This window comes from Peromyscus maniculatus, chromosome 1, assembly GCF_049852395.1.
Source record: "Peromyscus maniculatus bairdii isolate BWxNUB_F1_BW_parent chromosome 1, HU_Pman_BW_mat_3.1, whole genome shotgun sequence".
NCBI lineage: Eukaryota > Metazoa > Chordata > Mammalia > Rodentia > Cricetidae > Peromyscus > Peromyscus maniculatus.
In genome coordinates, this window is record NC_134852.1 from 190,353,845 (window position 1) to 190,367,824 (window position 13,980).

At 46.1% G+C, this 13,980-nt stretch overlaps 1 protein-coding gene across 2 annotated transcripts in view; it reads right to left on the reverse strand.

Annotated features, from left to right (window-relative positions):
• Positions 1–13,980, reverse strand: part of Myof (myoferlin) — a 150,443-nt gene that overhangs the window by 91,217 nt on the left and 45,246 nt on the right. For both annotated transcript variants that reach the window (XM_042263045.2, XM_042263039.2), the window contains exons 4-5: positions 9,680–9,788; positions 6,727–6,814 (exon numbers count right to left, since the gene is read on the reverse strand). In XM_042263045.2, coding sequence (XP_042118979.2) covers positions 6,727–6,814; positions 9,680–9,788 — 197 coding nt within the window. The remainder of the gene's footprint in view (positions 1–6,726; positions 6,815–9,679; positions 9,789–13,980) is intronic.

The following is a 13,980-nucleotide window of genomic DNA, read 5'->3' on the forward strand; positions in this document are numbered from 1 at the left end:
ATGTGAGCTCTCGTCTCAGGAGCCAACCTGAGATCAGGGGCTAGAGAGATAAGGAAATGCCATGGAGAGCCAAACTTGTAGACACACTTCAAGCCCCCACCCCCTGCTTCTCACTGCAGATCTTCCTCTGAAGACTGACCCAGGAGCCACGTTGGGATCCCTCCTGCTCAGGTTCTTAGTTCATGATCATTGTGATCGCCAAGAGTGCCCTCATGGTAGATGAAAACTTCCCTTTTCTTACCAAGTAGCCACAGTGGCCGCGTCCTGCCCCTGTCTTCCTGTTTCTTCAACACTCATCTGCCCGCTCCTTTCCCTCCCTGCCACTTCATGGATTCAAGGGAGAAAGTTTTCCCCACTTAGCAGGTTAATGTCCCCACCCTCTGCTGTCTCCACGGTCCTACTCCACAAATGCCCCCTAACTCCTAAGTACCCCAGTGGCTCCTCCTTCCCACAGCCACCTCCCTCCTGCCTTTAACCACACACAAACTTTTCTTTCCCTACAAAACTGAAAATCAACTCTGCCTATCTCCTCTCCCCTCTCTTCCTTTCACTAAATCTTTGAAACTCATTGACAAACTGGAGCTTTTCATTTCTTAGCAGACAGAAAGGGGGTGGGAAGACGGCCCACTCTGCAGAGTACGACACCAGTGCTGAGGGAGCCAGGGCCAGACAGATCCCTGGAGCTCGTTGGCTAAGCAGCCTTGCTGATTCAGTGAGCCTCGGGTTCAATAATCGACTCCCATCTCAAAGAATAAGGTGAAGAGCAGCTGAGGAAGTCATCAGACATTGACCTCTAGACACACTTGTGACAAGACTTCAAACTCCTGGTTGTCTATAGACTATAAGCTAAGAAAGCCTAGAAGATGAAAAATAGCAGCATTTGTTCAATCTACCTTTGGATCCTGAACCTCCCCGTTTCAGGGATGAACAACAGAGAGTGTTCCGTGAAGGGTGAGGGAACCCCAAGGTCTTGCTGAACACACCCTATGCACAGGTTGTCTCCTTGCCAACATGCTAGCACCTATGCTGGCACAGTACAATAAAAAGACCCGGGCATGGATGTGACCCAGAGCCACAAACAATGACTGACTCTGTCATGACCACAAAGCACAATGCCAAGCTAGGAGCTGCTCACTGAAGGGGTGTGGCACCTTCCCAGCACTATCCTAACAAAGATCTACAAACTGCAGGGCTTGAAGCAATGTTCTCTGGCAGCTCCAGACTCTGGAAGAGAACTCTCAGGTGTTGGCTGAGGCATATTCCACATGAAGCCTCTGAGAAAGAGTTCTCCTGCTGCTTCCCACACAGTGGCCCCTAGTGGTTCTTAGCAGCCATGCCTCACTCCAGTCGGTGCCTGTGTATCATGTGACCTTCTCCCTGCGTAGATGAGTACCCTTACTTCATCTCCTAAGGACACCAGTCATGGGATATAGAGTTTGCCATAATCAGGACAACCTCATCTTAACCAACCACATACACGTACTATTTCCAAATGATGGGTTCTGAAATTTCACATACACATGACTTTTCAGGAGACATTACTCAACCCACTAGAGAAGGCATCTCTTGATTCTTCTTGGTTTGCTTACCGACTTCTCTACGTGGGCAGCCCCAGTCCACACCACCCACACCACCTTCCTGCCTGGTGCTCCCTCCATTCCTTCAGTAGTTTCCTAGGCACTGGAGCCTGTGATCTAACATTGTGGTTGCCATGCACACCCTTCAGCCCTTCTCCTCTCGTGCATCATGCCCACGTGCTTGTTCAACTCTGGACTTCTTCTCCCTCTGCATCTAGACCCAGCTGAGAAGGGCACACACCATCTCAACTGGTCTCACCAACCTTAAGTGGATGTCTGGGGTGGCCTGGCTATCTCCAACATTTCTAAGGCAAAGTTTTCTTGGATCCTGACCTGAGAGGGCTACTCTAAGCCACCAAGGTCACATCGGTTCACCTTTCCCAACGCCTACCTTTTGCATTGCTGAGAATATACCCAGGATAATGCACGAGCTAGTCAGGCATTCTACCACCAAGCTACACTCCCAGCCTCCAACACCCAGCAGTTATTTTTACCTGGAAAGCTTCATTTCCCATTAACGATCCTGCTTATTTCATTGAGATAACAGAGCCTGGATGCAAAATCTCCATTTTTTTCAACTATAAATCAACCATCCTACTAACATGTGTGTTCTCTCCGGAAATAACCACGACTCCCAACTTCAGACCAACTACTACATTTAAATAGATCTCACCTCCTCTTGCTGGTTAAAATTGCCTTCAACTACATAGTGGGTTCCAGACCAGTCTGGGCTACAGGGGGACCCTGCCTTAAAACAACAACAAATAGAGCTTACTAGTTAGAGACGCTATGTGCCGTTTAATCCAGTCTCCCGATGGTGCAAGTTATTAGAGGATCAGAGAGATTGACCACCTGAGAACGCACCAATGTTCAGAATCAGATCTGCTGACTCATTGCAGCTCAGAGTCTTAGTGTCCCTGTCTAGCTGTGTCCCTGTACAAATGCCACCCTGCTTCCTAACAATGACAGACAGTGTTACTTGGTCAAATCCTCGTAAGCTTTGATCACCCGAGCCCTTCCCAAATGCTAGCAGCTCTTTAGGTAACCCTTATTCTACCAGGGATGTTTCCATTAATACTCAGGACTGGTCCCCCATCACAGCACCAGCAACTCAATCACACGAGTCTTCCCAGTTCCTAAAATGAATCATCTTCTTTCCGGACACTTAACAGTAGTATTTTTTTGAAGACTGCCACTCTACGCAATCCTGGTAACAGGGACAGTTCTTCTCCACCACAGAAAGCCGGCAGTGTGCAGACAGACACCTTACACTACAATCACATTAGCCAGCCTCTGGCATCCCGACTGCCTCTTTGCCCATGGGTGCCAACTGCTCTGCTCCTTCCAGGCACCCTCCTCATGCCCTTTCCCCACCCAGCAGAAGACAGCACAGATGTTACCACATCTGTGGGCCACCCGCTGCCCTCACACTGCTAGGGAGGGAGAGCCTGGCAGGAGGTCCCAGGGCTGCCTAGGGATGGCACTGAGGAACAGCACTTGCCCAGTCACCTCGACCTTCATGCTAGGGCACACAGACCTCTTCTCCAGGCTCTCACACCACTCATTCTTTCTGCCTAAGCACCCACTTAATCCTTTCTGTTCCCAATAAAAAAGGCTTTTCTAGACAGTCTCTTCCTCTCCACCCCTTCAGCCAATATTTACCATTTTCCTATTGCCACCATGTTGGCCTTCTTTGCCTATGATAGTAATCTGGTTTCTTATAATGAAGTCTGGCTGGATGTCTGTACTGGTCAAAGTAGAATCCTATGATCTTGAAACAAAGGTCATTGTAAACCAGAACAGTATCTTCAGAGTAAGGTCAAAATATAATACAGAGGGACTGGAGAGATGGCTCAGAGGTTACAAGCACTGATTGCTGCTCTCTAGAGGTCCTGAGTTCAGTTCCCAGCAACCACATGGTAGCTCACAAGATCTATAATGAGATCCAACTCCTTCTTCTGGCCTGCAGATGTACATGAAGCATTCATATACATAAAACACATAAATAAATAAATCTTTAGACAGAATTATACTAAGAAAAAATATAATATGGAACATAAAAAAAGGAAGCTTAGAAACACAAAAGGGTACCATAGCAGCAGGATGTTTAATTACAATATTTCTGGGTTTCTTTTCTTTGTTGTTTTTCTTTGTTGTGGTTAGAAGTTTATAACTGTGTGCTACTGTAAGATATTCCTAATCCTTCCATCCCAACTCTCAAATAAATAGCACTAAGTGTGCCCCAAGAAACTTCTGACATAGTACACACACACACACACACACACACACACACACACGAGTACTGAAGAAAAGTACTTAGCAAACAGTGAGGAACACATCTGTCTTTGCTAGCACAGCGTGGGTACACCACCTCATAGGCCTATTGGCATAAGGTGACTGGGTAAACATGCACTAATTTGTTTGGCTCCTTTAAACTCTTTTCATTCTATTTTATGTATTTGGGTGTTTGGCGTGTGTATACATCTGTGCACCGTGTTCATTGCAGAGCTTGAGAAGGCCAGAGGAGGACATTGGATCCCCTGGAACTGGAGTTACAGATCACTGAGAGCCTGCCTGTGGGTGCTGGGAATTGAACCCCTGTCCCTGGAAGAGCAGACAGTGCTCTTTAACCACCACACCAGTGCTCCCGCCCCTGTTTGGCTCCTTTTTGGAGAAGAATGTATCACATTTGCTGGGCTGTTGTTACTCAGTTTGTATCTTTTCTTTCTACTGACTGTGAGCTCCTTGTGGCCAAACACTGCCCTTCTCATCATCTCTGCGAGCAACGTGTACAGGTAACAGTAACTGTTTTTCTGAAGTAGATCAAATTTAGCTCCAAGCAAAAACACTTTGTTATTCATGAAATGATATAAATTTAAAATACTGGAGTCGGGCTATGAATGAAGTTTCGCTTTTCTTTAGTTGGGCAAAGTATACATTTAACAGATGGCTCTTTAAAAATAGATGTGAGGTTTTAAAAATAGTTCATTCTGGTAACAGAAATATACACTCCAGCCAAGCTGACTGGCAGAAGGTGAACAAGTTGCCATGGTAACAAGTTTCCAGGCTGCCAAGTCTATAGACTGGCTCAGCCCATCTTTCTGCTACAGGACCAGCTTCAAAGGCAGTCAGTGAAGGGGATATCTTTGATACAACATACTGTCAATCAATCACCAATGCATGCAGCTCTGAATCTTCCATCATTTTGACATAAAGGCTCATCAAAAGCATTCCTTCAAAGGGAACTCCTGCAGCGTTCGATTCTTCCGTCCACGGTAATGACTAGTTTCTTCAGCTTGCCAAGGGCATTCTCTGACCACCTTACCTTTGTGTTATACTAAGATTTCACGTTGCTGTGTAGCAGCCGCTGTGGGAGTCGATGCCTTTCACTGCCCTCATCACTGTCAATGGCTGCTGGCAGATGTATCTCAGGAGAAGGAGATTTTTTTCTTTCCTGTGCCTTATGAGGTCTTTTCTGTGATGCTTGCATTTTAATAAGCAGATAGTTCTTTTGTATTCAAAAAAAGATAACAAGCTAAAATTACAGAAAATTTGAAAATATCTATATAAGTTAAGAGGGGTAAGGTGCAATAATTCTAGGCCAGATGCCCTGTGTATGCCATTAAGGTGTGTAACAGTAAGACCAACGGTTGTGGTCTTATTTTCCATAGCCCCCCACTCTGATACACACACACCTACACACACACACACACCTACACACATACACCTACACACACACACCTACACACACACACACCTACACACACACACACACCTACACACATACACCTACACACACACACCTACACACACACACACTCCTTTTCCCTCCTTCTGTCTTCCTTCCCTTTTTGTACCTCCTCAAAGAAGTGTCTTTCATCCTGAGTCTGAGGGCAGCATTCTGAACGCCACCCCTGACCCAGCCTCGGTGAGGAACCATGTCGTATGACAAAGAATACTTTCAGACTAAAGAGTCTTGTCCTTTTTCCTAAATCAAGAAATTTCGCCTTGTCGTATCACACTTGCACTGTCCCTTGCTCTTACACAGCCTGCTCTTTTGCAGTACAGTGCATGGCCATGGTCTTTAAAACCCCACGTCAGGGAACCCCAGGGCTGATTCATCTCCGCTGTAGTCCAGCCCATCAGGCCGATCAGGATTGTGGGAGCCTCTATAGGAGACCTGGCGCGTGCTTGCCCAGTGTCTGCCATGTGCTGCAGGGAGGCAGCCGCCTGGGCCTGGGTAGACTCTCCAGTCTACAGTGCTACCAGACACCAGGCTTCTACAGACGACATCATGCCAAGTACTGAGAAACAGCCTCGGTAAAGGGAGCCTTTGGGGGGAGGGGTGCGAGGGGGTGTGGGTTATGGGGGGTACTTTCTTCCCTGTGAGGGTCACTCATTTCTAAGGAAGCAGAGAGACCCACTCTGGGGAAACCGTACTTGTGCACGGAGTAGTTTGGACTCCTCTGGACAATCTAAGGAGACAAAATCTCCCTCCACCTTAGGAAGTTTAATACACAGCTTGTTCTGAAAGCCTTCCTGTTTCACTGGGACAACACTCATTTTCAGCACCACTGTCATCCCACAGAAAACATCAAGGGAAGTCAAACTCAGCTTTGTGAAAGACTGGATCGTCTTCTAGACCTTCCTTCTACCTGAGGCTTAGAGCCCTTCCCAGAGGCCCCAGGCTGCCCCTGTCTAGAGTGACATCTGCTGACAAAATGACTCCAAGCAGCTTGTGCGGAAGGAAACGACTCAGAGGACAGAGAGGGTGTTTGGGGGAGGAAAGAGGATCCAGGGGCCGGTGGCTGAGAACACATCCCAGCAGTCACACCTTTGGGAGCTGTGACACAGGAAGGGGAACAGAGAAGCCGCTGGTGAACCTCACAACCTGAGACACTGTGTCCAGTGCAAATCACAAAGCTGAAACAACACCATAACGGTGCTGCCGTCCGCGTACTGGATGAGGCTGGGAGAGTGCTCGCCCTGGGAGCTATTTCAGCATCCGCTCTACCTACCGGAAGGGCATTTTGTAAACCATTGCATCTGTCTGGTGGGCAGGGTGCGATGGGCACTGCAAAGGCAGTTTCTTAAAAGACTCTGTGTGCTTTGGCAGATTCTCCTTGGGTCATCAGGAAGGTCAACTTACCACCCATGCCTGGCACACTGGTCCCGCTCGGGTCATTCGGATGTGGAGCAGAAGGTGGGTTATAGCCGATCACCAGGTCAATGGTGGCCTGGGTAGAAAGAATCCATTGCACAGAGAATCAGGGCAGGGAAAAGAATATCACAGACTCAGTATGAACAGTTCATAGGGGTAAGAGCTGGAAGAGCTGGGCAAGAAAGTGAGACTGGAAAGGCGGGGAGGGTGATGTCACATTGGACTGTGCCTGTCTTCCCCCAGGGGAGCCAGAGCAGAGAGAGAAAGAAGCAGCTTTGTCACAGGTTGCCAAGGGCAACCTCACTGACTGAAGTAAAACTGTAACAAGCTTGTGTGAACTTGTAGCTAGCTAGTGGAGATGGGCCTCTGCTCATAGAAATATCAACAGAGATGCTTATAGAATGATTACTTCATTTGTTGCTCATGAATACTAATTACTGAGGCTTATTTTTATATTTCTCTCCAGGAAAGATTTTTAAGTAATTAACAAAATGGTATATAATAGCATAGTCATAAGATAGAATGAAAGGGGAAACCAAGTCTGATTAAAGAGAAATGCACAAATCATAAAGATAACATAATTGCCACCCCTCCTGTGTTAACTGTAATCGAAAGATACCCAGGAATCAAACAAAAGGGCATCAAGGCAAAGCTTATGTCTCTACATTTCACGGACCTACAAGACTTCAAAACAGTTTGCTGGGAAAAAAAAACAAAAAACAAAAAACTATTGCCTCTTTCTCTTCAGTACCACGGAGGGGAACCAGGGCCTCACACGTGCTATGTAAATATTCTGACCCTGAACGACATCCTCAACCTTGAAGAAGAGTTGACAACTTTCATTCCAGCAAACATATGCCCATTGGCTACCACAATCATTTCATAAAAGAAAGGCATGTTGATACCCAAAGTGAGGAAAGACAAACTTTAAAATTAAGGAAGTCTTTTGCAAATGAGGATTCTCACCTCACATCTACTACCCCAACACACACACACACACACACACACACACACACACACACACACCAGGTTAGAAGATAAAATACAGGGACTGGAGAGATGGCTCAGTGGTTAAGAGCACCAGCTACTCTTGCAGAGGACTGGGGTTTGATTCCCAGCACCCACATGGCAGCTCTGTAAGTCCAGCCTCAGGTGATCTGACACTTCCTTCTGGCCTCTGTGGTCACTGTGTGCACCTGGTGCACAGACATACATACAGGCAAAACACTCCTTCACATAAAATAAAAATAAAGGTAAAAAAAAATGTTTTTAGTTTGAGGCCAGCCTGGTCTACAAAGTGAGTTCCAGGACAGCCAAGGTGGTTATACAGAGAAACCCTGTCTTGAAAAACAACAACAAAAACAAATAAAACAAAAATTTAAAGAAGATAAAATAAAGAATAAGATATTCTAATATTTAGGACATATCAGTGTTAAAAATGATTCATCATTTCTCTGAAGTCCAAATCTAAGTGGGCCTCTCTTCCTTCTTTTTCGGGTTTGCTTTGGCCAGTGACTCTCACGTATGCATGTACAGACACATGTCTGTATTGATCCTGGTTTTTCTTCTCTATTCATCAGTGAATGTTTTCTCACGGATCAGCACATTTGGTGCCTGAGACTGGCCTGGGGACACTGAACAGATTAGTCAATAGGCCTGTCCACAGTCCCATAGCAAGCCAGCAGTCACAAGAACAGCATCTGTGGCTACTTATTCCACAGACCAAGGCTCAACATGAAGGCCATGTGCCGGCACCCTGGAGCTCAAATTTAACATGAGAAATTGTACTTTTAAAGCCCAGTGGAGCCCATGGTGACTCATCCTCAGATTGCTGTTTTACATGCCGCGGTCCCAGTTGCCCCAGTGTTCCTAGGGACACTTAGGAATCTCGTGGGATGAGGGCATCCTAGGGGCGGTGTTCATCTCATGGTTCTGCTGTGTGGGACAGTCCATGAGCTTCCTTCCATGCTTTATAAACACCAGCAATCCGAAAAGAGCACAGACGTCCCGTCTCGCCTTGGCATCATTTCTGTCGGCCAAGTTTTGGGTAGTCAGACGGCAGAGGGCATTCTGAATGCACATGTTGTGATTAGCATCCTGACTCATGGCAAGCTGATAGCCTCAGAGATCAGTGCAGCCACACTGGCATCCTCTCCCCTGCATCCAAGAGCCTGTGACAAGGCTTACAGTGATGTCTGTACTATAAAAATTTGGCTCAGATTGATTTACAAGCAAAGCAAGTTGGTTGGAAAATGAAGGAGTTAGAAGTCATGGGCTGAGCTTCTGAAGACTTCTTAGTAGGGACATGACATCTAATTCTGAGTTACTTGAGCAAAACACACTTGAATCTTTTTTTTTTTTTTTTTTTTTAACACGGTATCTCTTTGTGTATCCCTGGCTGGCCTGGAATTTACTATGTAGATCAGACTGAAACTGATTGCTGGGATTAAAGGTGTGAGCCGCCACACCCAGCTTTGAATTCCGGTTTTATGTTAGATAACACATACTTATATAGAGGGGCTGGGATCAGAAAATATTCATCAACCGATGTGGTGACAGTTACCATGATATTACCATTGTAACACAGAAGGTAATAATAATAATAAAAACCTTCTGTATGTCTGGTATGTCCTCAAAGCTACCCAAAGCTAACGGCCACCACCCAAATGCCAACATTCACATGGACAGCACTGAGCTATATCAAGAGGGGTCCAGCTTACCATACAGAATTCTATCGAATCAAATCAAATCTCAAATTTGCTGGCTCTGTGACTGAACACTGAAGAGAGTAAGGCCCATATCATTGACAAATGGACCCATTTATCATGAAATCAGACTTCCAGTATTTTGTATAGTGAGCCGATTGTCAGACGAAAGTCTTTCCTAAATGAGGTTGACTTAACCATCTTATTTTGCCTTTCCACAAAAGCAGAGCGCTCACCCCAGTGTCTTGTCCCTTTTCGTTCAGCAGGGAGATCTGCTTGTAGGGCGAGGATCTGTTCTGGTCCCCGACCAGGTCCTTCAGGGAGACACTGGCTGTGCCAATTAATCTGCAGGGAGACGAGAAGACACAACAGCCTAAGTGGGACATGCATCCACAGACCCTGGGACACTCCCTGCCCTCACACCCATCCATCCCGGGAACTGCCCTGGCAGGAAGGCAGACACTTTGAAGAGAGACGCATGCCCCTCCCTTTGGCTGTCAGACTATTGAAACAGTGGTCCCCAAGAAACTAGTATTCCCCAAGGAGACAGAAGAGGTTAAAATGTTGTACCAGCCAGAAGAGGAACTTAGGAGGACTAGTGATGATGGGTCATTGATGGGTGGGACCACACCTTGATCAGGACTACTCAATTCTGTGTACCCATTACCCCGTTAAACATAAACCACATATCAGGACCCCAAAGACGGACTTGGGGGGCAGTTTACCTCTTTACTTGTTGCTCTCCCCGGTGTGTCCACACTGAATAAACCTTTCCCTGCCTTTGAGCTCTCTCTCTCTCTCTCTCTCTCTCTCTCTCTCTCTCTCTCTCTCTCTCTCTCTCTCTCTCTCTCTCTTTCTCTCTCTCTCTCTTTCCTTTCTTTCTTTCTTTTTTTTTTTTTTTTTGGTTTTTCGAAACAGGGTTTCTCTGTGTAGCCCTGGCTGTCCTGGAACTCTCTCTGTAGACCAGGCTGGCCTCAAACTCACAGAAGTTCAACTGCCTCTGCCTCCCGAGTGCTGGGATTAAAGGCGTGCGCCACCACCGCCCGGCTAGGTCTCTCTTTAATTGGCTTCCTGGGGATGGGTAGTTGAGCCTAACTTGTTAGGGTTGCCAGGGCCCAGGCTTTGACCCTAACATCTCATTAAAATCACCGCAAAATGAATGTGGGCCACAGTATTTCGTAGTGAACAGAACATATGTTACTTCTCCATGACCAGGACTCATCTGAGAGTCAGACTAACCATGTCCACAAAATTCTATCATGAGTGAGGGATCCATTGAGTAGAGGCCCCCAGACTTCAGAAAGAGAGAGATGTAAGAAAGACTCAGTAGTCAAGGAAAGCAGTCCTCTCTAACGGGGACTTAAAAGGACCCAGACACTACCCACTGGGCAGTATTTCCCCAAGTCACCCTTCTCGAAGTGCTACTTTAATACTCGGCTGCTGGGGCTAGTCTTACAGATGGGGCTGACTCGCTAGCCCATACCCTCTGCCACAGCATCCACATGAAGATGTACTCTCTGCTCTCTGTGTCTGGTCTCTGCCACTCCCTCCTCTGCTCCCTGGGCACAAGGACCGATGGGCAGAAGAGCACACGGTGGGCCGGTCTCTAGCATATGCTCCCTGGGCACACTGGTTGCTTCTGTTCTGCTCAACCCATTGTCTGGAACATGGCAGACACTTAAAAGGTCTTTGTGGACTGGTGGGAAGAATGAGTAAGTCTACAGGTACTGCGAATGAATATCTGAAAATTTTATATAATTAAGGCCTGTTTTTGAAAGTTTTTTTTTAATAGAACACAAGGGGTTAATATTAAAATGTTTAAAAGGAAAAGTAACCCATGGAAAATTATCTCTGACTTGGAGGATGTTACCTGAAATGTGGGTGGAGGAGGAATTAGAGAGGCATGGAGCCTGGGGGCTTTCATTTCAATGTGCAGACTGCAAAAGGGGATAGAGAAATAGGAGGAATGATGTCTGGTTACTTACAGCTCGCCGATGTTTACAGTGACTCCTATTAATAGGAAGCAATGTTAGAGAACAGAGTATCACTAGCATTAAAACAGAAAACTAAGCGCTGAGCCCTAACTGATGGGGGGGGCGGGCATGACTTTTGTGCTTGTGGTGCTACTCAGGACCTTACATGGTGCTAAAGCACCCAACTACTGAGCTGCATCTCCAGGCCAAAAGAGATTCATAGTTCTGTTCATTCTGTTTTGTTCTGGAGACAGGGTGTGTAGTTTGAATGGTCCCTATAGGCATATCTGTTTGGATACTTGGCCCCCAGCTGGTGGAACTGTTTGGAAAGGATGAAGGGGCGTGGCCTTGCTGGAGGAGTTATGTCACTGGGGCCGAGCTTTGAGGTTTCAAAAGAATTGTAGTGTGCACTGTTCTCAGCCTCTTGCTGTGGATCAAGATGTGATCTCTCGGCAGCTCCTGCTGGCATGCCTCTGCTCCACCATCATTCAGCCCTGAAACTGTAAGCCCAATTAATGTTTTATTTTGTTAAGTTGCCTTGGTCATGGTGTTTTGTCACAGCAATAGAAAAGAAACTAAGACACAGGGGTTTACTAAGTAACTCAGGATGTACTTGAACTCACTATGTAGCCTAGGCTAGGCTGGTCACAAACTCAAATTCCTTCTACTTCTGCATCCTGAGTGCTGACATTACTGGCTTGTACCAACATGCGTGTCTATGCACATGTATATACATATGTATGTGTGTATATGTATGAGTATATTATGTTTTAATGAATGTATGTATGTTATATGTGTATGTTTATGTATATCAGGATAAGCCAAGCATGGCAGTACACATTTATAATCTGAGCACCCAGAAGACAGAGACAGGGGGAATCAAGGGTCCAAGGCTAGCCGGGACTACATAGTAACACCCTGCCTCCAAAAACATCCCCAACAACAGCGCATGTGGAGAGACTGGTTGATTATTTTCATGTAACTCTAGGTAAAGTGTTCTTTTAGGCATAAGTAAAAATCAGAAAATTTCATCTTGTAGAAAACTGTTTCATCTTAGAATGTATTACATTTTCTTTAAAAATCAGGAAGCAGGTTTGGAATATGGCTCTTGCCTATCATGCTCAAGGCCTTGGGTTCAATCTCTTGCACCACCAGAAAAAAAAAATAGGAAGTGAAGGCTGAGTATGGATATATCATCTTTTGAAGTCTTGGTGTTGGTGTAGGCACATATATTTTTGAAGTGCCATATGTACATCCATGCTCCCAGACCTCAGCCCGTAGGATCTGTGGCTCACCACATACCTCAGTGACTTCAGGTATTGAGCTGTTTTACTCTGGGAATAGTAGATTCTATTGCAGAAGACCAGAACATCATGGTAGTTTCACAGTTTGCCTAGGAATCTGGACTATTTGGCCATGGTTTCTTGGAAGAGTACATGTTCTGATATGTAGCCGTATGTACACACAACTCTCTGCATATGAGAACCATCTCATTTTCTCATCTCTTGTGATATAGCACAAGGCAGACCCTAGCCAGCAATAGAAAGTCATTGGCCCCCAGAAGCATGAGTGAGCTTTTCACTCTTTGTAGATCCATACAGCAGTCAGGTCTACCAGACACTGCTGAGAACGGATGGGAACTTTGTATAGTACCTTAATGAACGTTAGCATATTAAAACAAAATTAGTATACTTGGAGCATTGTTTTCACCTTACTTGGGCTGGATTTCTCTAACACGATGAAGACAGAGTTACACACCTCACTCCACCTCCCCCAGACAAAACAGTTACCCCACAGCACGAGATGAGGGCCCTACTATCTCCACCACACTTCCACAGCCCCTACAGACACCCAGGGGGAGTTTTGATTCATGCATGGATTTTAAATACCACAATCAGCTATGGGGTTGGTTAATTGATATTTTAAGAATAATGAAATGGGGGGCTGGGGTCGATAAAATGTTTGCTGCAAATGCACAAGGACTTGGGTTTAGTCTCTGCACCCATGTAAAAAGCTTCTTGTGGAGGTGCACAACTGTAATCTCACTGCTGGAAAGGGGGAGATGGTGGATGATGGGGGGTGGAGGGGGGGGGCCGTCCCTGGGGCCTGATGGCCAGCCAGCCTAGCCTAATCAGGTAGCCTAGGCGCCAGTGAGAGAGAGAACTTATTTCAAAAACAATTGTAGCTGGCTCCTGGGAAGTGACACCCAAGGTTGACCTTTGACCTCCTCACACATGTCCATCCATACACATGATCACACACACATACACAAAAAATTAAAATTACAAGTTTAAAAAGATCAATATAGTAAAAATAGCATGCTTGAAAGTCACCTGGGAGGGCTGGGGAGCTGACTCAATGTTTGAGAGTACTTGTGTGTTGTGGAAGCCTGGGGACCTGAATTCAGTGTTAAGAGCCAGATGTACTAGCCCACATCTGTAATTCCAGCACTCCTGCCTGGAGGTGGGAGGCATGGACAGGAGCTTGTGAGCTGGCCAGCCTACAGTACATAGAGATGGAAGAAGAAACAAGAAAGACCCTCCCTTAATGAGGTGAAAAGTGAG